Source organism: Aquarana catesbeiana, linkage group LG03 (genome assembly GCF_042186555.1).
Source record: "Aquarana catesbeiana isolate 2022-GZ linkage group LG03, ASM4218655v1, whole genome shotgun sequence".
Classification (NCBI taxonomy): domain Eukaryota; kingdom Metazoa; phylum Chordata; class Amphibia; order Anura; family Ranidae; genus Aquarana; species Aquarana catesbeiana.
The window spans coordinates 556,041,617-556,069,043 of record NC_133326.1 but is presented as its reverse complement, the minus strand read 5'-3'; the positions used below and the strand labels follow the sequence as shown (position 1 = coordinate 556,069,043).

The following is a 27,427-nucleotide window of genomic DNA, read 5'->3' as shown; positions in this document are numbered from 1 at the left end:
ATTTATAAGGTCAGGTACTGATGTTGGAGGAGGAGAAGATCCTTGTCAGTGTTCCAATTCATCCCAACGGTATTCAGTAGGGTTGGGGTCAGGGTTGTCCACTCTAGTTCCTCCACACCAAACTCGTTCACACCAGAGGGTGTATGTTGTGTGCAAACTACATATGCATTTTGCTTGTGTGTTGTTAATTAAACCTTCTCCCACCCCTATTCCAAGCCTATTCTATCTACCCTGTAAATGGAAAGCGGCCTATATTTACCTTTTCTGAAGTCGCTCCGGTCTGGTGACATGACCAAGTTCAAGCACTTGCTTCAGTGTAGAGAAGGGACAGCTGACAACGAATGCCCCATAGTAAGCTTATGGGTGACGTCACCTTTACAAGCTTTGCAGCCATTGTTGGCGATCTCTCCTCTTCACTCACAAGCTGGCCACTGGAGAGATCATATGACCAGACTTAGAATGGGGTGGGAGTAGATTTAGGCTTAGTTAGGTTCTTGGCTTGCCTTTCACCTTAAAATGGCTGTAAAGGCAGAAGGTTTTTTACCTTACTGCATTCCATACAGTAAGGTAAAAAATAAAACCTTCTGCATGCAGCTCTCCCCTGTAGCCCCCTATAAAATACATACCTGAGCCCGATCTCAATCACACCACCAGACCCTAGGCTCTCTTGGCTCTCCTCAGTCACAGCCAGTGACAAGGAAGCAAGGGGCAGGGAGGCTTCCCCTCCACCAGAATACACTCATCAGCACTGATCGAGCAAAAAATGTTCCCTTAGGCTGGCTGTTTAGGAACCGATCGACTTCTGTACAACCAGCCTGTCCATAGCCAGCCAAATGTTTGATCCACCTAGGGCTGGCTTTAGGCATTGTTTATGCCCACTGACCCTGGGCCTATGTTTACTCCTCCTAGCCACAGTCCCCCCCCCCCCCCCCCCCCCCCCCCGTCTCTGGATGATCGAGTTTGGGGTGGAGGAACCTGACTGGCCTTCAGAGTCCTGACCTCAACCCAATAGAAAACCCTTGGTATGAATTAGAGCGGAGACTGTGAGCCAGGCCTTCTCGGCCAACGTCAGTGCTTAACCCAACAAATACGCTTCTGGATAGAATGGTCAAACATTCCCATAGACACACTCCTAAACCTTGTGCACAGCCTTCCCAGAAAAGTTGAAGCTGTTATAGCTGCAAAGGATGAGCCAACTCAATATTGAACCCTACGGACTAAGACTGGGATGCCATTAAAGTTCATGTAAAGGCAAGCGTCCCAATAGTTTTGGCAATATAGTGTATGTAAAAAAAAAAAAAAACGCACAATACATGAAATTCTTTTTTAAAGCTCAATTCTAAAAAGGATCTTGCAAGTCTGGATGAATAAATTCCTGAACTGTCCCAACATACAAAAACAAACAATATCATTGTTCAAAAAAACTCCAAATGTGATCATTACACTATCTTTGAGCTCCAGTCTTATGACTTTACCTAGGCTTAGATGATGTCATCAGTCTACTGCAGGCAGAAGGAAGCATTCTCAGTCTCTTCTCTACCAGTGATCAAACTAATTTTGTAGCCAGTCACAAGATGAGATGCCAGGAGCTGATTTCCGTGTCAGACAATGGTGAACCTTGGTGAACACCATTATGTAAATCCAGGTGCCTGTGCAGTTCTTCAGTCCAGAAAGTAGATGGTGACCCTGGACAATGCCTAAACAAAAATGACTGTCCTTTTGTAGAGAAAAAGCACATGAAGGCATTGTCAGGGGGAGTACCATAATCTCTGTGAGGTATTTAATACTTTGAAGGGTTATATTTCAAGTATAGGAACTACAAGTATGTGTTTGATGCTGGATCCACTTTAAATTGGTAAATGGATAATATTGCTCAGTCGTTGTACCCATGCACGCTCAGAGTGCTATGTCCTGAGAAAATCTTTGTTCTTGGTGATCTGTACAGACAGGTTGTAGCAAGCCGTAGGCTGCGTTCACAGGTTTCTTTTATGACCTCCAGAAATATTATGGTGTGAGCTTGTTTACTACCGAGGCTCTGAATGTCCTATTTTGGATGTGCTTGCACTTGTCTTCTCATCAGCAAACTTTTGTATTAGTCGCAGCTGATCACCGCATTCTAATTATCACATCCAAGTGCTGATGCAGAACCTCTCTATGTGAGCGGGAATGAGGGCTATTTAATCCTGTCTCCGCTGCCAAGTTTTTCTGTGAGTTGTGATTTGTGCGTTCTAGCAATCTCGGCACGAAGCTGATGCTGAAAATTTCTCAGTGAATAATGTATTTTTCTAACTTGTGAACAAACTTTGTTTTTTCTTCCACTAATAAAATTATTTTGGAACTTAAACTAAACCTGGGCTTCGTCTGCGCAGACCAAAGCAACAGATGCACTTTAAAGTGTATGAATAGGCATATCCGTGTATTTGACAGGATTGGGCTGTTGATTAAATGGTGTCAATCATACAGGTTTGAATAATTCCCAGGTTCTAAAAAAAATACTTGAACTGTTGTGGGTTTCTGTATGTAGGGAGGCCTCCACCCACTTTATACAGAATACAAGTTTAGTTTTCTTAACAGTGGTTGGAGAGTCAGGATAGGTCTATTTATGCAGTCTTGTCTTTTTGGCCACTTAGGAAAATGACGGTAAGGAGTTGATGGCAGCCTTTTGAGATCCTAGTGCTGGGATTGTCTATTATGCCAAACCGTGTTATTTCGGGGGTTAAAGATATCTACCGTATTTATCGGCGTATAACACGCACAGGTGTATAACACGCACATTCATTTTAAGAGGGAAGTTTCAGGACAAAAAAACCTACATTTTAAATAAAAAACTTTGAAGCAAAATAAGGGTCAGTGCCCATCTGTAGCCTGACCAGTGCCATCAATGCAGCCTGATCAGTGCCCATCTGCAGCCTCACCATTGCCATCAATGCAGCAGCCTCACCATTGCCATCAATGCAGCAGCCTCACCATTGCCATCAATGCAGCAGCCTCACCATTGCCATCAATGCAGCAGCCTCACCATTGCCATCAATGCAGCAGCCTCACCATTGCCATCAATGCAGCAGCCTCACCATTGCCATCAATGCAGCAGCCTCACCATTGCCATCAATGCAGCAGCCTCACCATTGCCATCAGTGCAGCCTGATCGAACAGAACAGTGGTCCAATGGCGGCCCAGGAGACGGGGCTTCCTATTACAGAGGCCGCCAAGTAAACAGGAGATTCTCACTGAATGTAATCTGACGGCGCTCATCCCGCCCCGCTCCCTGTCCCCTCCGAGGCAGCTAAAATTTAAGTATTGGCGTATAACACGCACACACTATTTGCACCCGATTTTTATGGTGAAAAAGTGAGTGTTATACGCCAAAAAATACAGTAATTAACTAGATGTATATTAAAGTATCGGAATATTGTTGTCCACAATTTTTTGATCTTGGGACATGTCAAATAAGCTTGGAAAAGGTCTGCATCAGGTTGCCCAGAGGAACCCTTTAAATAAATTCCAGGTATCGAGGAACCACTTCGAAGGTTGGTCCAATAGTAGTCAGTGGGAAGTTGCCCCTTATATTGGTGGTAAGTGGGAAGAATTCTACCATTATAGTCAGCTAAAAAGATCACTGATGTCATGCCACTGGTTCTACCAAGTGGCATTGGATCGGGAACATTGCAGGCACCATCAGATGAGAGGCCAATTGGCCACTGCTCATGGAACCTCTAATAACCGTTGGAGGAACTTTAGTGTTCCATGAAACCCTGTTTAATAATGGCTGCTTTAGGCAGTGAGAGGAAGGACTTGGGTCCATTAAACAGGATCATTGTGGGGAAATAACAGAACAATCTAGGCACCATCTCGTGGTTTTTTTGTTCTCCATAATGGATAGTTAGCTGTTTTCCAGGATGGTTGCAAAGATTTGGGATTTTTTTAGGACAGGTGAAGAAAATGTTTGAGTCAATTTATTTAATGCTGTGGTTGTCGAAGAATAATTTGTAAGTTGTCTGTAGGAGGCTCAAAGACTGGAGATGACATGTTTTAACAAGAATTTCATTAAAAAAAAAAAAAAAAAAGATTTTTTTTTTGTATGAAACATGGTGCTTTAGCAAATTATGTCGTCCAATTCGGGTTTACATCTACTTTAAGATCAGTTTGTGTGGGTACCTTGGAACATATGTTAAACTTTTTTTTCCAGGACAACAAAGAGGTTGAAAGCCCTTCTGAAGTTTTCATATTCCTTTCAAGAAAGTGCCTAAGCTGAGTGTTTTATGATGTTTTTTTATTTACATGTTTGATGAGGGTGAGTCACAAAGCTCAACCTACTGGATGGTGTTCATGTAAGAAAGAGATCAGTGACTTGAGTGGCTGTCGCCTTGTCTGTTGCAGTTTACCTACACATCCCTGGTGCCTTTAATAATCTGCATCTGGGGATACCTTGTGCATGCGACTGTGTGGAATTATTAATTGGACCAGCAGCAATCCTGATGGTTCTTCTTCAATTATGTAACAAGATCTAGAATTCTGGAGCTTTTTCTACTCTGCATTCTGTGATGGGCAGAGATTCCTAAAAAAATGATCCTTATATTTTTCTTCCACTTTGCCGCCATGTGACATCGGACGAGTTGAGGTAATGTCATATCACTGAATTACTTGTTCCAATTGCTTATAAATCACAACCACCAGGGGTGACTTAACTACAGAATGGGCTTCTTTAAATCTGCAAACAACTGGAAATTAAGACTTGAGTTGCTTTTACAGGCAGGCTAGGAGCTCTGAGAAGCTTTTATGTTTGGGTTCTGAAGTTAAAAGTGTATTTCTGAAATGCAGGGGGAGGGGGACAAGAGGGGGCAAGTGGGACTTTCCATGAAGCACACAGTCTCAGGGCAAACCAACTATCAATAGAAGTATAAATAACCCCTGCATTTCTCAATACATAGGGATGGAGGTACATGACTTATTCTGGTCATGACCATTCTGGTCATGATTCTGACCGCATATAAAGTCCCAAACATTTGTTTTCTTTTGAAAAGTGTATTTCTGTTTTCAGTAGTGGCTATGATTTCAGCATGCTCATTTTTTTTATACATATGCAAATTTTTGGGAACTACGACTTTTGTTTTATTGCAGCTTTTGACACAGGTTTCACTTTGGTTTAATTTCATTTTTTGGCTAATAGTGCTGGGAAACTTTTGTTTGGTTTGTTCTAAGTGTATAAATATTGGTTGTTTATGTTTGTATGTAGTAGGGAAGGGTTGGAACCCCCGTCAGGTTTTTGCTGCTTTGTGTCCCCACTAGGGAGATTCTCTGTATTTGTCCTGGTGGTGAAATTGCTACTGTGGGAGGAAGTAACGGAAGACCAGAATTTTGCACTTGTCACCAAAACAGCATCACTTTTTTTGTTGTTCAGGCAACGGTTCAAGAGGGGATTTTCCTTAAACTTCCAGTTTTGTCTCTGTGATGGGAAGTAAAAGGAAATCTCCCCGATGAGGCAGACAGCAAAACAAATTTAAAAACCTGACACAGGTTGTAACCATTCCCTGTCCTAAATTCACAAAAAAACATTTTGGATGTGTGTGTATATACTGTATATTGTCAAAAGTATTGGGACACCTGCCTTTACACGTACATGAACTTTAATGGCATCCCAGTCTTAGTCCGTAGGGTTCAATATTGAGTTGGCCCACCCTTTGCTGCTATAACAGCTTCAACTCTTCTGGGAAGGAGTGTCTATGGGAATGTTTTGACCGTTCTTCTAGAAGCACATTTGTGAGGTCAGGCACTAACGTGGACGAGAAGGCCTGGCTCGCAGTCTCCGCTCTATTTCATCCCAAAGGTGTTCTATCGGGTTGAGGTCAGGACCCTGTGCAAGGCAGTCAAGTTCCTCCACCCCTAACTCGCTCATCCTTGTCTTTTATGGACCTTGTTTGTGCACTGGTGCGCAGTCATGTTGGAACAGGAAGATGCCATCTTCAAACTGTTCCCACAAAGTTGAGAGCATGAAACTGTCCAAAATGTCTTGGTATGCCAACGTCTTAAGAGTTCCCTTCACTGAAACTAATGGGCCAAGCCCAACCCCTGAAAAACAACCCCACACCATAATCCCCCCTCCACCAAATGATTTGGACCAGTGCACAAAGCAAGGGCCATAGAGACATAGCTGCGGGAGTTTGGGGTGGAGGAACTTGACCGGCCTGCAGTGTCCTGACCTCAACCCGATAGAACACCTTTGGGATGAATTAGAGCAGAGTCTGCAAGCCAGGCCGCCTTGTCCAACATCAGTGCCTGACCTCACAAATGCGCTTCTGCAAGAATGGTCAAACATTCCCATAGACACACTCCTAAACCTTGTGGACAGCCTTCCCAGAAGAGTTGAAGCTGTTATAGCTGAAAAGGGTGGGCCAACTCAATATTGAACCCTACGGACTAAGACTGGGATGCCATTTAAAGTTCATGTGCTGTATGTGTGTGTGTATATGTGTGTGTGTGTATATATATATATATATATATATATATATATATATATATATATATATATATATATATATATATATATGTATGTGTGTGTGTATATGTAGATATATCTCTATATATCTATGTGTGTATGTATATGTGTGTATATATAATTTATTGGCCATTTTTCAGAGAATATGAATGATAACACAAAAACATTTATTTCACTCATGGTTAGTGTTTGGCTGAGACCATTTATTATCAATCAACTGTGTTTACTCTTTTTAAATCATAATGACAAAAGTTTACATACCCTGGTGATTTTAGCCTGATAACATGCACACAATTTGATACAAAGAGGTTTGAATGGGTATTAAAAGTAACCATCCTCACCTGTGATCTGTTTGCTTGTAATTAGTGTGTCTGTATAAAAGGTCAATGAGTTTCTGGACTCCTGACCCTGGCATCTTTCATTCAGTGCTGCACTAACATTTCTGGATTCTGAGTCCTAGGCAAAGCAAAAGAATTGTCAAAGGATCTGCGGGAAAAGGTAGTTGAACTGTATAAAACAGGAAAGGAATATAAAAAGATATCCAAAGAAAAGTATCCCGCTTACAAAACGCCAACCAACACAGAGGCAAGCCTCAAACCTTCTGGCACAAAGTCATTTGATGAGACCAATTGAGCTTTTTGGCCACAACCATAAACGCTACATTTGGAGAGGAGTCAACAAGGCCTATGATGAAAGGTACACCATTCCTACTGTGAAACATGGAGGTGGATCGCTGATGTTTTGGGGATGTGTGAGCTACAAAGGCACAGAAAATTTGGTCAAAATTGATGGCAAGATGAATGCAGTATGTTAGAAAAAATACTGGAGGAACATTTGCATTCATCAGCCAGGAAGCTGCACATGGGATGTACTTGGACATTCCAACATGACAATGATCCAAAACACAAGGTCAAGTCGACCTGTCATTGGTTACAGCAGAATAAAGTGAAGGCTCTGGAGTGGCCATCTCAGTCTCCTGACTTCAATATCATTGAGCCACTCTGGGGAGATCTCAATTGTGCAGTTCATGCAAAACAGCCCAAGAAATACAGGAACTGGAGGCTTTTTCCCAAGAGGAATGGGCAGCTTTACCAGTAGGGAAGATAAGGAGCCTCATCCACAAAAGACTTTAACCATGAGTGAAAGAAAAGTTTTTGTGTTATCATTCATATTCTCTGAAAAATGGCGAAGAAATCATAAATTCTGCCAGGGTATGTAAACTTATGAGCACAACTGTAAATATAGTGAGTCATTGGCAGCATTGTGAATGTGTCATGACTGATATGGAGGAAACTTTTTTTTTTTTTTTCGTTTTACCTTCTTTTGCAAAAAAAAAAAAAAAAAATCATAAATGCACAAATATTTGCAGGAAACAATCAGCATTTATAGTTTTTTGCAAATAAGACCTCAATGTATTGCAACCACAATTGGTGGATGATGGCTAAAATTCCATGTGCCCGCAAACTCTTCTTCCCACTCTGTCTGTACTGCAGTTCAGCCTCTCGCAGTGCTGGAGGAAGTGTCAATAACCTACAAGTGCAGTGAACGCAGATGAGAACTAAAAGTTTGCCAACTACAAGTGGAAGACTGGAATTGTAGTTTATTTATTCACAGATCTCCAATCTCAAATCTGACCACTGCTGCAGGAGAGAAGAACCCTAAATATGGATGTAACTTTTAAAGGTGGAGTTGGCCTTTAATAAGTCCTGTTCTAAGTCTTGTAGCCTGGCAGTGTTGTATAGCCTTGGGTGGGATAAAGCCTTCAGCCCAGGTTCACACTGCTGTGGATTAGAAATTGTGAGAGTTCAGCTGAACTCACATGGTTTCAAACCAGCAATGCAGTCTGACTTCGGGGGCGATTTGACAGACATCTGTGCGAGTTCATGCACAGGTGTCGTATTCAAATCGCCCCCGAAGTCGGTGAAAGTAGTACAGGAACTGCTTTTGGGAATTGGTGCTGCCTGCATTGCCGGCAATATCCTCCGATTTGGCATGCGATTTGACATGCCAAATCGGCCCAATGTGAATGTGGGCTCAATCCTAGATATCCACATATGTTTTGTTTGCTTTTTAATATGGACTGCACAAAGCCCCCTTACAATAAAACTGTGAATTTTGCCTTGTTAAATAAAAGGGCAGAGACCTGCTTGGACCTTTCCTGGGTGTGCATGTATCATGCATGGTTTATTGCTGCCACTACCAATTGAGCCTTTAGAGAAATTTACTTTTTATTTTGCGTCCAATACAACACTTGTGCTATATCGCATTGATGTGATGGGGTACAAGTTTATTACAGAACACTTGAAAACAATTTTAAACTCCTTCTTGATGTTGATGAATGCTTTGGGAAACTTTTAAACCTACAGTCACACATTTGTTAGAATTTTTCATGCCTTTTGTACATTGCCAATTGAAACCTTTTCCCTGGAATAAACCAATTGGCTTCCAACCAAGTTGCACTAGGATTTCTCCTGCACAATACAGAAGTGTTAAGCTGGCCATAGATGGATCGCATCTCGGCCACTTCCGCAGATACTGGCCAAGATTTGATCCATCTATGGGCAGGCTGGTTGTACCCAGGTTAATCCATCAATTGGCTTGGGTACAAGCAGCCTGTCTGAATTTTTTTTTACATGCGATAATAGTGCTGCGGTGGGGGAAAGAGAGATTCCCCTATCAACGCTGACCCGTGGTGAAAGAAAAAAAAAAATCAAATCATCACCGGCCTGTCTTAGTGCTGCGTTTGTTGCAGCTGTGCACACAGTGTTGGACCTTGCCCTGCAACTCCGGTTTAATCATGCATAATACATCGATATTTGTTATGTGTATTTGACTTGCGGTTGCAGGGTATTTATAAATGTTTTATGCTCGCAGCGACATATGTCTTTATTTGTGATATTGTTATGCTGGTAAGGGTGAAGAATAGGCTGAGCTTGGCACGCTCATAGGTTGATGTACCTCGAGGTTTAAAGGAAGATGTCGGAGCTGTGCTGGTATTGTCTTCACACAAGATGTTTGAGGCAGGACACAGAAGCCTAGGCCAGCCTTCCATGTAACTGGAAGAATTTTTTTTTTTCTGTTCCCATCGTCTACAAGAAGTAAAATGTTAAATCACAAAAATATGTCGGCTGTGTGTTTTGGAGAGAGCGAGATTTAGTAATAAATGCTCCCGTTCTGGCGAAGCGTTTGGCTGCAGTTTCTTGTCTGTAGCACAAGCAGGATATTGACTTTCCATATTCTTACAGCAGAATGATTAATTTATTACAGGTATTTATATAAACGCCAACAATTTATGCAGTGTTTTACACACTGCACATTCACATAATTTCATAGTTTTTTTTTTTTTTTTTTTTTTTTTTTTCAAAGCGTCAAATTAAAAATACCTGTAATCAAAACGCAGCTAAATGCGAGTTACCGCATTTACACGCGTTTTCAAGCTGTTACAGGCGTTTGGCGTTTGAAATGCCTCTGAACATCCGTCCTGAACACATTTTTTTTGCTTTCCAAAAAATGCTTCTAAACTCAACTGTCTAGAAACGACCCTGTGCACATGTACTGATAAGATAACATAGAGGAGAGTTCAGGGGCAGCTGAAAAAAACGCCCAACTGCTCCTAAACGTCTGTTTACCAGCAGCAGGGTACATGAAGCCTAAAAGTTTAAAGTGATCCTAAAGTCTCCTCCTTTTTTTTTTTTTTTTTTTCCTTTAAAAATAAAAAACATGTTCTTGCCTGCTCTGAGAAATGGTTTTGTACAGAACGGCCCAAATCCTCCTCTTCTTCTTGGGTCCCTTGCCAGTGTTTCTGGCCCCTCCCTCCTACTGAGTGCCCCCACAACAAGCGGCTTGCTATGTGGGCACCCGATCCGAGCTGAAGCGATGTGTGTTCATTCAGACACGAAGCCACAGTTCGCCCCTCTCTCTCCTCATTGGCCTACTGACCTTGATTGACAGCAGCGGAAGCCAATGGTGCCACGCTGCTATCTCAGCTATTGAGGGAGAACCTAGACTGTCCTGCAGCTTGGCTGGATTGAGATGGACCTCAGGTAAGTATTAAGGGGGCTGCTGCACACAGAAGGTTGTTTGTCTTAATGCATAGAATGCATTAAGATAAAAAACCTGACTTTACAACCACTTTAAGTTGCCATTTAAGCTTCTTTTGTTTATAAAAGCCCCAGAGAGTCCTAAAACCACCTCTGCCTAATCAAAAACCTCAACCCTTCATATTTTCTATCCTGGCAAAGCCACAAGGTTTAAAGGGACACACATCCATTGAAAATCCCTAGTTTTAAAACTGTCTCATTTAGTAGTATAACTGAATAAGACAGTTGTCTCGTTTTTATTAAAAGACATTGTTTTGGATAAGATTATTCAATTTTTTTCAGGCCAAGTAGATGGTCACGAAGGACCAGTAGATTGGGACCCGATTTAGTCCCTTGGCCAAGTAGTTTTTTTAAAAAAAAATTTGCACTCTTGAGACCAGCCTAAAATCCTCCAACTTGCGCAAGTGCATTGTATCGCTAACGCCTGGCATCCTGACGATGCCGAGATCAGTGGATCACCTTTCCACGTTAACGTCACAGCTATCTCCGGCAAGGCACTCTGCTCTCATGTGGACCACATGCGTTGAGGCCACAAGGCTCATTTTGGGTAGAAGATACAGGACAGCATCCAAGATGGTGGTAGGGGGGAAAAAGGTCTACATCTAACAACAAAGTATGCTAGATTATGTTGTGTGAAAAAAGAAAAAAAAAAAAACAAGGACGCAGGAGCTTAAAGTGGTGGAAGAGGCTGAAAGTTTTTTTTTATCTTCATGGTTTTTTATGCATGAAGGTATACTTTCTGTGTGCCGCTCTCCCCACAGCCCCCCTCACCCCAACACTTACCTGAGCCCCTCTCAATCCAGCGATGTGCTCGAGAGCCTTGGCTGTCCCGGGACTCCCTCTCCTCATTGGCTGAGACAGCAGAGGGAGCCATTGGCTGTCAATCACAGGCAGTGAGCCAATGAGGAGAGAGCAGGGAGCAGGGCCTAGCTGCAGCTCTGTGTCTTATGGGCGCATAGAGCAGGGGTCAGGAGTGAGCAGGCACGAGTGCGCCCAGAGCAAGTGGCTTGCTACTGGGGGCGCTGTTCAAGGGGGAGGAGCCAGGAGTGCCAGCAGGGTACCTGAGAAGAGGAGGATCTGGGCTGCTCTGTGGAAAAAAAAACACTGCACAGAGCAGGCAAGTATAACATATTTGTGTTTTTTTTTGTTTTTTTTTTAATACCAGTTTAATAAAACACTTTTACATTTAGTGCAAAAACTAATCCACAGTGTTTTCTTACAAAGTGTCGTGCTATATCATGAACAAAAAAACCTGCATATAAATCAAAAAACTCAGTCCCTAATCATATACATCAACGGATAAATGAAAAAATGTGCATACATCAGAATTCCATGCAATAGATAAAGTGCAACAAAGTCCATATAAATTTGCAGAAAAAATCTCCCACAAGTGATTGATGAATAACCTGATCACATATATGGAAATAATAACGTCCAACCACTGCCAGGTGACCTCACTTGTGCTCCCCCGCAGATAAGTGTAGGCTCACCCCCCCCCCCCAAGCTAAGTTGGGTCAAAATACACCTGTGAGCCACCCCAGGGCTCATTGAGATAAATCCAGATCCGCTGGCTCCTATGCTCCTCCCGCAATCTCCTCCTCAGTTGTCAGCGACCGGGTATATGCAGAGAAAATACTCCAATAGCGCTCAAATTGTTTTTGACCTTGCAAATGTTTAATACAAATGTACAGGGTACTCATACTTGTAGTATAGGTGCTTCCAGCACACCACACTGTAACAAACATATAGGCTGTATGTGTGTCTCAAAAAGCCACACATCCACTATCTCCCGATCAGCTGCTAAAACCTCATTAGAGCCCGAGTGCCTTCACCGTCCTTGCCCCTCCCCTACGTGTGTCGACACAGGGTCACATGTCTTCCTCGGGGGGATCTCACCTTCATTAAGGTAAGCAGCGTGCAGCATAGTCTTGAAGGAGATGAACGTTCACAGATTGTAAAAACCTGTAGCTGCTGGAGGCAAGACTGTCAGTGATGAAGCCAGACCCGCCAAAAACCTGATGACCGGTGGTTTGTCTATGGCCATAACATTCGATGCAGGCATTGGGAGGGATGGGAACACAACAGGTTTCAGAGTCTCCGCCTCCTTTCCTAAGTGACCAAGAAATGCAATAAAAAAACGGCTTTTAAGCCGGTGGTTGGGGTAAACTGAGCGCCACAATTGATAAGTGCCGCTGCACTGTGGCGAGCAGATGGAATAACAGTCTGCACTACCTGGCCCATGGGAGCTAGTTAACAATTTGTTGGTATGCACACCGGATAAACAGAAGAAAGCACACTAATAAGACAAAGATGGTACATGAATATCATAGGAAGTGTCAATTGGTGAGCATAGAGAATCAACATAGTAAGACAACAATAACTAAAATATCACATGCAACCTCTAAATCAAAACCTAAAGTATAAAAAAAATATAAATAATGATAAAAAATGCATATTCTATGAAATTCCCCACAATTCTGAGCTCATTATCCTAAAGGGGATGGTTATAAAGATAAATTGCATATATAAAGATAAATTGCATATATAAAAATCCTATATATGTGGAGGAAATAAATATAAACGTATAGTAATTCCGATGTCGGCAATATATGTGCCATATTAAAATAGTGGTGTAACCCCCTTGTTCCTAATATGTATAAACTTTACTATACAAGTATGAAAACTCATAAAAGGGCTAAAAGAAGTAATTATGTGGCCTATTATAGTAGTGTTGTGAACCACTCTATATAAGGCTGAAGAATTCATAAACGATTTTATGATGGTGTAGACCTCCTTACTCTTTATTTAACCCTTTTGGAGACAGAGTGAAAAAAGCTGAGAAGATGCTTTCTTGCAGCATTGTGCAGGACTTAATTCTGCTTTAAGACCCCGTACACACCTGAACTTTTGTAGCCTAAAGCTCCAGAGCGCTCAGGGAGAAAAAAAAAATCAATGCATTACTATGGTGGTGGTTCAGATCTCCACTCCAAAATGCCCGAAGCCAAACGCATTAAGCTAAAAAAAGAAAAAAATGGTAGAATTGCATTGGTGCACACCAAAATGCGTAATACACACATTTTGTCATGAGTTAAAGTGCATCTTTAGGCTGGCTTCACACTATTACGAAATGGAATCAGACCTGAAACCGTGAACAGAGACGCTCCGGACCCCTGCTGTGAGCCGCTCTACACGGCAGTGTGAGCCCAGCTTTAAGCTGGTATGTCTACACAGCAACACGTAATGTCACAAATGATACTGTTTTCTGTAGTCTAATATGAAAACGCCTGAAGCTTAAATGTAGTAACAAAATGGGTGAAAAGCACGCAAAAACGCAATGCTCAGGTGTGAATGCAGCCTCTAAAACTAGGCTTTTTATACTATTGCAGGAAATGTAAAAAGGAGAAAAAAATTTGGAGTTTATTGTACCCCATGCACAAAAAACATGGATGGTTGCACCATCACTTTGTTTTTATTTTTTATATGTTGTTTTTTTTTTTTTTTTTTTTTTTTTAAGATTTTATAAAAAAAATTGAAATATTTTGCATATCGGTGTATTGTGTGCATGGGGTACCAATAAAGTCCCAATTCTTGTCTCCTTTTTGAGTTTCTTGCAAATAGGATGTGGTGGTACCCCTCCTGGGTAAATCTCTTGGCATTGATCCCATCCTCTAGTTTTGTACTTCTGTACATAGTGCTGTCGCCGTAAGGTTCAGGCACTTTGTAGGTCAACTGATTTGCAGTTTATAGCACTGCTAGAGCCTGTTGAGAATGTTGTCCAGTGTTTGCATGTTGCATTTCTATTCCTTTTGTCCTTTGCAGATTTCAAGTTGTAGATTCTAATTTCCATCTGAGACCATTAAATAAAATTTAAATATTTAAAGTGTTACTAAACCCACAACTGTAAAATCAGTCTGTATATGCAGTAAAGCATGCTTGATATACTCACTGTGGAAACGAAGGGATTAATCCTCTGCACTGTGTAAAAGTGCCCACCAGTGCTGTCAATCTGTGCCCATCAGTGCTGCCTCATCAGTGCCCACCAGTGCAGCCTTATCAGTGCACATCAGTGATGGAGAAGAAATACTACTTTCCAGAATTTTTTAATAACCAAAAATTTTGAAAAAGGGACTAGTTTGAGTACAGTGGTGCCAAGGAGGCTTTTTACACAAAGAAGAGCACTTTGCCAAGCTGTCATCCTTGGACTATAGAACACCTCCTCTTTATGTTACAGAGCTCAATAGAGGGAGAGGTGTGTAGTCCTAGCACACTTCTGTCCTAGGGTGACAATGCAGCTCTTTCATAGATACAGTACAGTGAGTGAGCGTTGTCATCCTAGTACAGGATGTGTTACTGGCAGGATCATAGGGTGAAAATAAAGGGGGGGAAAGCCTGAAGATGCATCCATCACACCAGCTGTGTATTTAGCTGTTGGTTGCAGTGGCACTTTAATTGTTTACCCTTTTTTTTCATATAGTTTTGTTGCCACATTCTGACATGGCTTTGCTGACGGGTTTTTATAGACGTGTGTTGTTGACTCTTCTCCAGCACAAACATGACATCTAAAGCATGGGGGGGTGTGTGGAGGGACTTTAATCTTTCTCCAATAAAAGCAATCGCTTCCCTTTTTATTGGCGTTGTGTCCAGGCTACACCCCACAGCACTGGCAGCAAGTTGAAAGTTAATCTGTGCGTTCAGATCATCCTTCATAAAAGGAAAAAAAAACATTTGCCTTCTGTGAGATCTAAGTTTATCGCCCAACTGTTAGTTGCTTTGGTTTACATCAGGGCTGGACAGATTTCAGAAGTTTCATATTTTATTTTTTTTTTTACTATCTTTATTTTTTATTTATTCATTTTTACATGGATTTAAATTGTATTTTTATGCACTGAGGAGCATTGCATTAGATAACCTATTCCAGAGGTCCTGCTTTTTATTTCCAGGCCCACTTTTTTGCAGTTCTGCAGTATTGGCTGACCCAACTCCCTTGTCTGAGGCACTGGATTTTTTTTCCCCAGAAATGCACTATATATATATATATATATATATATATATATATATATATATATATATATATATATATATATATATGTCGCTCCTTTTTTTTTTGATTGGCGCAAAAAATAAAAACAGCAGAGGTGACCAAATACCACCAAAAGAAGGCTCTATTTGTGGGAAAAAAGGATTAGTTTTTTTTAATCTTTAAATCTGACATTTTCTATTTCCTTACTTTTAAAATAAACAAACATAAAATGGCTGTTACAGAATACGCCCAGGAAATCTATATCTATACCCAGTCCCCTTCCATTGTAGGAAGCTCAGTATAAGGGTCTGTGTGCTGGTTGATTCTGCTATGTGGAGCTCGTATTTACATTTCACAGATGTTGGCCACATAACCGGCTTCTGGTTAAACATTACATCCATCTGGTTATTGGGTTCATCCAGCAGTGAAACACTTGTCACTAATTGAGCACCTGTCTGTGGGAATAGTGTATGTGACGTACCATTGTATTAGTGTATCTTTGCTCCTACGTGTCTCCATGCACTCCACCCTGAATGCCTAGCAGCTGTTTACAGAACTGGGTGCACACTGACGGGGAATTCTCATTTACATTTGAAAAATGCATATTAACCACTTAGGAACTGGCTATATATGTTTTCCTTTTGTCGCATTAAAGTAGAACTCAAATGTATTTTTCTGCACTTATATTAAGAATCCATTTAAAAATAATGGGCTGTGAATGCACAAAAAATAGGCCCTGTGCAATTTATTTTTCTTCTACCTCATCTGTGTGTTGCAGTGCACTATAATGTTTGTATATTGCAGCTTACTTTTGATGTGCATTGGGGTGTAATTAACTTCTCAGTTCACCTTAGTACACAACTACAGGGTGTCACCATGTGATGCAATAATGGAGGTCATGATGCACCTTTATTGTGTGAATGAGCTCTTCCTGAATGACATTTCTGTGTATCAACAGTTGGCTTTTTTTTTTTTTTTTTAAATCCTGCTTTTTTTACTTTTTTTTTTTTTTTTTTTTTTTTTTCTGAGTGCTGCTTTTTTATTCCAGACACTTTTAGCCACTTACCAGAATACATACATACATATCAGAATCTGTAATTCAATATAAAGAGCAGAAAATGTATACAGTAGAAATACAAATATTAATATACACATTTTCTTTATCACATTTCAAATAAAGAATGGTGTGTATATTTTTATACACACACCCTTTGAAAATTTTTCACACTTTTTTTTTTTTTTTTAAACTGTATTAAATATGAAAAAGTATGGACGCTTTTTGAAGACACCGTGTGTGTATATAATTATCTCACAAAAGTGAGTACACCCCTCATATTTTTGTAGATATTTTATTATACCTTTTCATGTGACAACACTGAAGATATTACACTTTTCTACAATGTAAAGTATTGAGTGTACAGCTTGTATAACAGTGTAAATTTGCTGTCCCCTCAAAATAACACAATACACAGCCATTAATGTCTAAACCGCTGGAAACAAAAGTGAGTACACAATCTCCCCCACTGCTTTAATATCCACGTCATCTCCCCCACTGTAATAGACCTCTCCCCCACTCACTGTAATATCCACAGACATCTCCCCACTGTGTACAGTATAGGAAGACTAGTGTTTAGTCTTACCTTACCAGAATAGAAGCCGGTGTAACGACATATTTGGCAACCCACCGCAGTTTGCTACGGAAGTGACGTTCTGTTGCCGCCATCTTGCTACACCCCACACTCGTCCACACTAAGGATACACTAAGAAGGGGGAAAGTGGTTATGTTGTTACACCCACCGGAGTTTTGCATTTTATGCGTATTTATAACAGTAAAGTCAGTTTATATAGTGAAATACGGTACTTAGAACTCCGTCTGACTGCTTAGATGTTGAATTTTAAAATCAGTGAACTTCTGTGAGATGAGCAGGGCTGACGCTGCTTTTAAAATTCAAGATCTAAGTAGTCAGACGAAGTTGTAAGTCCTGTATTTCACTATATAAACTGACTTTACTGTTATAAATGCGTGTAAAATGCAAAACTCTGGTGGGTGTAACAACATGTCCGCTTTCCCCCTTCTTAGTGTATCCTTACTGTGGACGAGTGTGGGGTGTAGCAAGATGGAGGCGACGGGAGGTCACTTCCGTAGCAAAATGCAATGGGTTGCCAAATATGTCGTTACACCGGCCAGAGGGGTGATGACGTCAGCACGCAGCTCACCGCCGCCACCGGGTGTACCAAGATGGCCGCCGCTCCGGAGCTAGGCCGAAGCTACGGCCTTGCCTAAGGCCGAGGCAGCAGAGCGCTCTGCGGATCGCGTGGTGTGCCGATCCGAACAGGTTGACCCGTTCAGATCACGGATCGGTGACGATCCGTTGCACCACTAATGTCCTTAGTCTGCTTGTCTTCAGCAAACTGTTTGCGGGCTTTCTTGTGCATCGTCTTTAGAAGAGTCTTTCTTCTGGAACGACAGCCAAACAGACCATTTTGATGCAGTGTGTGGCGTATGATCTGAGCACTGATACTGTAGCAAAGTGTAATTTCTTTAGTGTTGTCACATGAAAAGATATAATATATTTACAAAAATGTGAGGGGTGTACTCTCTTTTGTGAGCTATACTGTGTGTGTGTATGTATGTATGTATGTATAATGCCTGTGTGTGTGTATAAATAAATATTACTGCTTATCTGTTTTGCAAAGCTTTGGCTATAAAACGTGTAGAGCTCATCAGTGACCCTTCTTTTCTCCTACCTCTGGAGCTCATCTGCCAAAAGCATTATATATGGTCCATTTTTGGGACAGAGCAGTTGGTCACCTTGACCTATTGTATAATGTAATAAAATTTGGGTTGGATATTTACTTTGGGTACACCAATATTATGATTATCAGAATAGTTTTTAAGAGGTAGTAGGTGTTTTATGTACAATTTTCTTTTTTAGATTAAGTAAAAATAAAATGATTTATTCTGGAATATGGCTGTGAATTGATATCTGGTGCCTTTTAAAACCCAAGTACTCAGGTGTTTTAATATTGTAACTAATAATAGAGTGTGGCACTTTTAAGACCACCCACATTCTGGATTTAAAGAATATGTAAACCCAACATTTCATATTCCTGATATGTGCCTGCTGTATGTACTTTTATGAAAAACTATCCCGTTCTTTTTGTATTGCTTCCTTTGTGTGAAATCCCTGGTATTCCTGCCAGTCCCTCTGCTTTCCTATTAAAACCTGACCACACTACGCAGGAGAACACACCATGGTCAGTTTTTCTAGCTATACTGGGAACTCAGCCTGCTCTCCTCCAATGATCAGACTTGTCCTGACTTGCCTTTCATTGAAAAGATCAGTGTTCTGCTGTTTCTCCTTCCCTAGTTCTCTGAGCTTTTTATGCAGCTGAGAACAGAGGGTATGTGGTCACTTATAAAAAAAAAAAAAAGATATTTATAGTGTGTGTGTTTGGTTTTTTTTTTTGTTTGTTTTTTTGTTTTTATATGTATGCACCAATGTTTTAACTTTAATTTCTATTTTAAACTGAATTGGTTCATTTACAAACTGAGGGTTTACAATGACTTTAAATTGGGAGACAGTTGTCACCCTTAAAAAAGAAGCGCCTAAACAAGGACCCTTAATGCAGCATCATCAGGGATTGTTTAATGAAAACTGCAGATTTTAAAAGGCTGGAAAGAACTTTGGGAATGACTTTAATGTTTTAAAGCCTATATGATATTTTATTATTGGGTTTAGATCTACTAGTATGAGGCTGTACGAACTGTGTTCTACTATACCCAGTTTCTGATATATCCCATATCTTGCAGGTTAATGGACACATCTCAGGTACTGCTGACATCTACCAGGAGCGGCTGGGTCGCCTGGAGAATGACAAGGAGTCGCTAGTGCTGCAGGTATGGAGATCTGCGATGGTTCAATATCTGGTGAAGCATCCCCCCCCTTTTCATCAAGATCTGAAATGACACACTAGTTTCCTCTGGGCTCCTTCACATTCTAGTCTTTTATTACAAGTCCTGCCATGTCTCTTCCTAGGGAGTTGGGGGAAACCTCTTGTCAACTGTAGCTAGATCGACAAGGTACCAATTATGTTACCTGTAGCCCAGATGAAGTAGATATGGACAGTTCACAATCGGCCATAGTGGTGAGATTTTCAGGCAGGCCTAAGGGCATAGCCCTGGACACCCCCACCCCCCGCTACCCTAGGGCTAGACTGCCGTGGACTACTCAAATTATACATTTTCTTATTTAATAGGTTTTGCCATAGAAATTTCATCAAAATCTTAGTATCTGCAGGGCAATTTAGTCTCCAGAAAGATGCTTGTTTCCTATCATTTACCATTAATGTATTTGAATATATATGAGTTTTCTCCATTACCTTTCCCATCTCATTAAACAGGTGAGTGTGCTCACTGACCAGGTAGAAGCCCAGGGTGAGAAGATACGAGACCTGGAGTTCTGCCTGGAGGAACACAGGGAAAAGCTGAATGCTACGGAGGAAATGCTGCAGCAGGTGAGAAGGCACCCCCCTGCTGGGGATAAGATATATTATTTGAAGGACACCTGTACACATGAGACTTTTACAGGTCTGTTCCTGGCAACCAAAATCCACAATTATGTTTTTAAATTTTCTTGTACTTGCAACCTGATTTTTGCTTTTGAATGGTACAAGATGCTGTTGGCCAAGGGTCAACAACAAGAGTCTGTCTTGTTAGATGCAGATTACAGAAAATCTCATGTTCGCTAGTGATTCCAGGTCTTGAATGAGACTGCTAGACTGTTGCTGAAATAAAGGAAAAGGATGGTCGGCACTCAGGATGACATCCAAAATAGTATTTCTTAAATGCATGTACAAAGCTGTAAAATAGCCTACGCGTTTCGGACTTTAGTCCTTAGTCATGGCTGATAAAAAAACAAAATAAGTAACACTTAAATAGTATATACAAAGGTCACATGATTAACCAACACAGGTGAATTAAAAATGCAAAAGGGAAAACCCGACATGACTGTGCAATGGAATACATCACAAAAAGTAGACATCTGAAAAACCAGGCATATAAAAAGTGATCCACAATAGCATGTGTAGTTTGTATTTTTTCCAAAATGGAACATCATAAAAAAAAATGGGTGCTACATAATGATATTGCCTAGATGCTTAATTAATATGTGAAAAGCCTGGCATATTAAAAAGCAGACCACAATATCATACACAATTAATATTATCTCAAAACAGAACATCAATATGTCAGTGGATGCCTCATAAAGGTGACACTACCTGCACCTAAAAAAAAAAAATAGTGTTTTAACTTATGAAAAGCTAAGTATATGAAAAGCGACCCACAGTAGCATGTGTGGTTTATAATCCCATCCCAACATGAGGTGCAATAAAACACATCACAGAAAATGTAGACCTAGGAAAAGCCAGGCATATAAAAAGCAACCCACAATAACATGCATGGTGTATATGAGTATAAAACAGGACATAGTTACATTGGTGGGGGCAACATAAAGTTGGACTGTTGCTACCTTTGCAAGATTGCTGCTACCTCGGAGGCTGGTAGCCGTGGCGGCCACCTCGGCGGAGGCTGGTAGCCGTGGCGGCCACCTCGGCGGAGGCTGGTAGCCGTGGCGGCCACCTCGGCGGAGGCTGGTAGCCGTGGCGGCCACAGAGTAGACTGCTGCCACCTTGCAAAAGAAGGCTAATAATTTTTCCTTTTGTTACTACTTAAAGTGGTTGTAAACCCTCACATATACCCAGTGAAGTGAACAGCCTCAGATGATACACAGATATGAAACAAATCTACCTACATAAGTTTTACATGTATATCTGCTGTCTTCATCTTTCTATACTGTTTAGAAAGTGCACGTCCTGTTTAGAATTTTCTCTACCTGTGGGTGTAGATTCTTTGCTTACACTGGGAGACAGCTGATTGGAAGAAAAGGGACACACCCCCCTCCACAAGCAGGGATTTCCAGAGCTGTGCTGTGCTGTGAATAGACCAGCTCTCTGCTAATCTATTTATAGCACCCACCCCAACACAAAATTCAGCCTATTTTTTATCACTGTTGACAGAACTTGCCAGAAGTTATCATGCTGATAACAGAAGAAAGGAGTAGGAGAAAGCCACCAGACTTGGGGCTTTGAAGAGAGATGAGAAAACACTGCAGATATGTGCTCAGCTCAAATTTCATGAATTAGCTTTACATCCACTTTAACCTTAAAGTGATACTAAAGGATCATTTTTATTTTTATTTTTTTTAATAGCAAACATTTTATACTTGCCTCCACTGTGAAGCTTGTTTTGCACAGCGTGGCCCCGAACATCCTCTTCTGGGGTCCCTTGGAAGCTTTTGCGGCTCCTTCCCGCATTAGATAACCCCTTGGAGAAGTGCTCTCGCGAGGGGGTTACCTTGCGGGCGCGCTCCCGAGTCCAGCATTCGGCGTCCATAGAGGCCGAATGCAGGACTCTGCCCCGCCCCCCTGGCACCCACGTCATTGGATTTGATTGACAGCAGCAGGAGCCAGTGGCTGCGCTGCTATCAATCTATCCAATCAAGAGCCGGGAACCCATGGAGAGAGGGATAGCAGGATGCGCCGATGGAAATTCGGGGCTCAGGTAAGTAAAACGGGGGGCTAGGGGGCCAAAGACTGCATGGTGTTTTTTCACTTTAATGCATAGGATGCATTAAGGTGAAAAATGACAAGCCTTTACAACCTCTTTAACCAAATCAAGCTTTCTTGCGTGCTTTGAATGTTAACATGAACTTGGCATGAACATAAACGTACAATACTAGCACAAGCTTGTACATGCAATCACTGGAAGGTCCTTGTACAACCTTTTATTTGCTGGAAACATTTCTTTGTACTGGGGGTGAGTTTTTCAAAACCAAATGGTAAAATATGTAAACCGTATACAAAATGAATTCAGACAAATGGTACATTAGCAGCACAATTGGACCCCTTACTCAGAGTACACAGCCGTTATATACAGAGATTATGATCAGACTGGCGGTGACAGGCAGTACAATGGACATTCCTGAACAGCCCGGGATAGATGATCTCTCTTCCAAATTAGGAGCCCATCCTTTTCTCTGCAGTCAGCTGAGGCTTCCTGAAGCCATGCTGAATAATAACGATGTAGTGTGGAGCTTGAGGGTTCTTGGTGACCTAGAAAACTTTCAATGAACTTCTATCCTAAAAAGTTCTGACATACACATCTCTGTGTTTTAGTCCCATTCACACCTGAAACACTTTTTTTATGAGTAGAATGGCTGGACACACTTACCCCCCAGTTATACTGCCAATGAAGTTTGCAGCATATTTAAAAATCAAGATCACAGGTGCCAGTTAGGGGCTGAACCAGGAACAAAATAATCTCCTATGATGCATTGCTATCAGTGTTTGCTGTCTAGTGCCGGTGTAGCTACAGATGCATAGTATTTGGGGGGGTCAGATACTGGTTTCCCAGTAAGACCTATGGTCTCTTTATGATCTACCTCCAAAATGTAACTCTCTGATTAATGTTTAGGAACTTCTGAGCAGAACTACACTAGAAACTCAGAAACTTGATCTGATGGCAGAAATTTCTACTCTGAAACTGAAGTTGACTGCAGTGGAGAAGGATCACACGGACTTTGAGGACAAATACAAGGACACAGAGGTATATAAAGACTGACTGCGTGGGCTGGACTGTGACAAACCAGCCAATATCGATAAATTAAATAAATACATTTAATAAAGATTAAAAAAATATATATATATGTATATATAATGTAGCCAGTGAAGAGGAATACTATGAAATCCTTTGCAAGCTTTGAGGCTGCTGACATCACAGTTTTGGATGTCTACTCAAGCAATTAGCATGCCCAAAACACATTAAGTGCACATATCTTATAGGAAGATTGTTGTTGAACCAAATTGTCTGGTGATGGGGTGTCTCTAACGTTTCTAAAAGTTATTTGAATGGATCAGGCATGGTTTTCTCTCTTGTTGTGCTGCCTCCCCGTTGTTTGCTCTCACCCCCTCTCTCTTTCCTCTGTTGTTCAGTCTCTTCATAAGATAATATCAGAGTTGAGGCAACAGATGGAGAAACTGGAGGTGGAACTGGCATTGTTTCAAGATAAGAGGTTACAGTATGGGGATCAAGAGGTGACTTGACAATGTGATGGCTTTTTGCATGGTGTTGGAATATAATATCAGGGGTGTTTTAACTCCATACTTAACCTAATGCTGTCATGTCTGTGCCATATAGAGTTGTCTGTGGTCTTCAGAAGGTGGCAGCCACTGTGCATGCCTGACCAGTGATGGCTTTTCCCTCCTGTGTTAACTTGTTGCCTAGAAGTGAAACTGGTTTTGTTGCCCTGTGCAGCCAACTGGACTCTCCCATTTTCTCACCAATGATGCACTGGAAAAGGTGTAGCTAGTTGTCCTGGGCCCTTTTTAGGGGGCCCTCACTATGGCTGGCCATAAAATGAAGTTCAGCTTCAACTGTTATCTATATTGTGACAAAGTGGGAAAGGGATATAAACCTTATTAGGTTTTGATTGTATTCTATGACTCAATTGGGGACCTTGCCTTCATGAAAGTCAAAGGAAGATTTGGAGTCCTGGACCCAGAGGTAAGTGTAATGAAATGTGTGGGCTCTAGTTCTAAGAAAGCACTCTAACATACGGGGTCTCCCTATTGGCCACTGGAGCAGTCCAATGAAGATACAAAGGAGGAGGGTGCAGTAAGTCCACTATGAAATTATTAGTCTTAAGAAAAAAAAACAAGATTAATGAACTAAAAAAAAATATGATTAGCATAAAAAGCAATGTGAATATTAGTTCAGCAGCCAAACTGATGTCCTTTTATACTAATCCTAGACTTTTTTTTTTTTTTTTTCTCACTGCCAGTACACAGTCTCTGATGAAGATGGAGTTGTGAGCTCCCAAAATGCTTTGGCTGAATCGTGTGTGTAATATATGTGTGTGTGTGTGTGTGTGTGTATGTATGTATGTGTGTGTGTGTGTGTGTGTGTGTATGTGTGTATGTATATATGTATATATATATATATATATATATATATATATATATATATATATATATATATATATATATATATATATATCTCCAGGATGACAGCGAGTGACGTCAGAATGTGGCTCATTCCTAGAGTTGCCATCTCATCCTTTTATACCCGAACACATTTGAATTACACAGGTTCTGAGGCTAGCTTAATGCAGATAAAGCACCAAGTGAGTTTAATTACCACCTTAATCAGCCACAGAACCTTTGTAATTTAATATGTGTTCAGGTTTAAAGGGATGAGGTGGCAACCCTACTCATTCCCCCATACGCGTTACATTCACACAAACTTCCTCAGCGGGGCAGAGCCAACTAGCGTCACCCGTTCATTTAAATACACAGCATGATCATCATGTGACACAGAGGCATGAAGCCACTCCCTCTACAGGAAGGACAACACCAAACCTGACCTGTAGTGAGTCCACAGACAGGAAGTAGCAATCTTACATTGACAACTAAACTAAAGACTGTAAACATTGACATCTTGTGGACAAAACAACGGAATGACATATGCCAATTTTCTTTTTGCTCTGATTGTATTCATTTGATATTATAGTCCAGAGGGTCTTCAAACTACGGCCCTCCAGATGTTCGGGAACTACAATTCCCATCATGCCTAGTCATGTCTGTGAATGTCAGTTTTACAATGCCTTGTGGGATGTGTAGTTCCGCAACAGCTGGAGGGCCGTAGTTTGAAGATTCCTGTTATAGTCTCTCAATGCTCTCTTCTCAGACTAACATGTTGCAGGTGCTGAAATGCAGGCTTGCAGTTTCCCAGCTGTCTGTGGTTGGTCAGTTATTGGGTTTTATAAAAGTGAAATTTATTAAGTGCCACTGCTACCTTTCCAGCGTACATGTGTGTAAGGAAAGATACAGAACGGAATAGTCTTGTTACATCTGCCCTTCACTCTTGATGTCAGCGTACTATGGAGCAGAGCTCATGGATTCTCTGCAAGTTCACTGTGCTATGGAATAGAATTCACTGATCCTGCCTGTGTTCAGAAATAGCTGCAACTGATGTGTGCAAATTGCATGGTGGATGCCAATTTAACTGCCACTTCCTCCTCTTTGTGTGCTGAAAATATCACACAGCCTGTAGAATGTTGTGCCGTGACTTTTCCTACATATTACTGATATGGCAGTGTGTGATGGCCAACAATTCCCTCTCCATTTATATAAAATAACTCAATCTACAGTATGTCTGTATGGCTTTCTGTGTGTCTCCCTTTCTTTCTGGTCTGTCTGTTTATCTATATCTCTCCCTTCCTGTCCTGTCTTTTTTTTTTTTTTTTTCTTTCTATATATCTATCCATTGTGTCTATAGCTCTCTCTAATACATCTATAGTCCCCTAGTCTCTCTTTCTCTTTTGCTCTGTTTGTCTCTTTCTCTTTCTATATTTTTTTTCTCTCTCTCTCTCTCTCTCGGTTTTTTTTTCTCTGTTGCCCAGTCACTGTTTTCTCAAATTCTGTAGAGATAACGTTTGCTAAAATTGGATGCTATGGTCAGCATATTGCCTATCCCTACTGTGTCTAAAACCAACCTGAAGAGAAAACAAGTAATAAACTCTGTTTGGGTTGCCCATTACAGAAGGTTTTGTGTTTGTGGTGGAGTCACAGCAAGTTGCAGTTTTAGAAGCCCTATGTGGGTATAGCTGGGTAGCTCAGATTATTGTATTATCCATCGTGGGGGTGCAAGTTTCTAAGTAGAATTTTTTGCTTTATCTCTCCTGGTACAGGGCCTGATGCAGGAAATGAACGAACTGCGACTCCGAGTGGTGGAAATGGAGAATGAACGGACCCAATATGAGAAGAAGCTAAAGTCCACCAAGGCAAGTTACCAACTTTAATTTCCCTTTGTGTAAAGAGAAGGACTTTGAATATTCCACCACAAACTGTTGTAAGAGTGAGAGATTGCTTGTGAAAGATTTTAACGTGCTCTCCCAGCTCCTGAGGGTGCACAGCAGCATAATCATTAGCAGTTTTCATAGCCCCATGATTGAGCCCTATTTTGGGGTGTAGAGTTGGGTGAGCCTTTTTATATATGTCTGTTTACTGCTTGAGACTTGCATTTGCTTCCTATCTGGTGAACTTTTGCCTCCTGGGACAATGAAAAAAAATGGACTTACACTTTAACTACATGATTATTTGATGGTGTCATGCACACCCAGGAGCTAGTAGACAGCATGTGTTGCAGCCAAACTGTTTACGCTGCAAGAAATCCTATCTATTAGATCCAGATCAAAATAGTTGATGTCAGAAGTGTGTGCTGGTTTACGCTTTCTGTCTTGCTCTGCCTTTCTCTCTTTTTCATTGCTTTCTCTGTCACCAGTCTTTAATGGCCAAGCTTTCTAGCATGAAAATCAAGGTGGGTCAGATGCAATATGAGAAGCAGCGGATGGAGCACAAGTGCCAGACGTTGAAGGTGCCGTTGCCTGCAGTCCGTATTTCTTGTCTGATTGTTTTACGGCCTTGCGGTGCTTGCATTTGAGCATGTTTGCTGTGTTGTTCTCCCATGTGACAACCTCGCATCACCACAAGTTTTTAAGTGCTGAAACTTTTTTTTTTTTTTTTTTTTTTTTGCTATTTTTTTTTTTTTTTTTTTGTTATGTGACCCAATTGAGGAGGTTCTTTCTTGCTTCTTGTCCTAACATGACCCTTGAAATACAGAGCTCAGCATAAATGAGTACACCCCAACAGATTTGTCAGAAAACCTTTACTTTCCTTTCAGAACCAACATTTTCT

The 27,427-nt window shown here is 41.1% G+C and overlaps 1 protein-coding gene across 21 annotated transcripts in view; it reads left to right on the top strand.

Annotated features, from left to right (window-relative positions):
* Positions 1 to 27,427, top strand: part of PPFIBP1 (PPFIA binding protein 1) — a 198,645-nt gene that overhangs the window by 99,699 nt on the left and 71,519 nt on the right. For 11 of the 21 annotated variants that reach the window (XM_073621710.1, XM_073621709.1, XM_073621707.1 and 8 more), the window contains exons 4-8: positions 19,428 to 19,514; positions 20,018 to 20,131; positions 23,148 to 23,279; positions 26,422 to 26,514; positions 27,015 to 27,107. In XM_073621710.1, the coding sequence (XP_073477811.1) occupies positions 19,428 to 19,514; positions 20,018 to 20,131; positions 23,148 to 23,279; positions 26,422 to 26,514; positions 27,015 to 27,107 (519 nt within the window). Of the gene's footprint in view, positions 1 to 19,427; positions 19,515 to 20,017; positions 20,132 to 23,147; positions 23,280 to 23,566; positions 23,768 to 26,421; positions 26,515 to 27,014; positions 27,108 to 27,427 lie in introns of those variants that run through there. The other 10 variants (XM_073621722.1, XM_073621725.1, XM_073621717.1 and 7 more) reach the window with 3 other exon arrangements.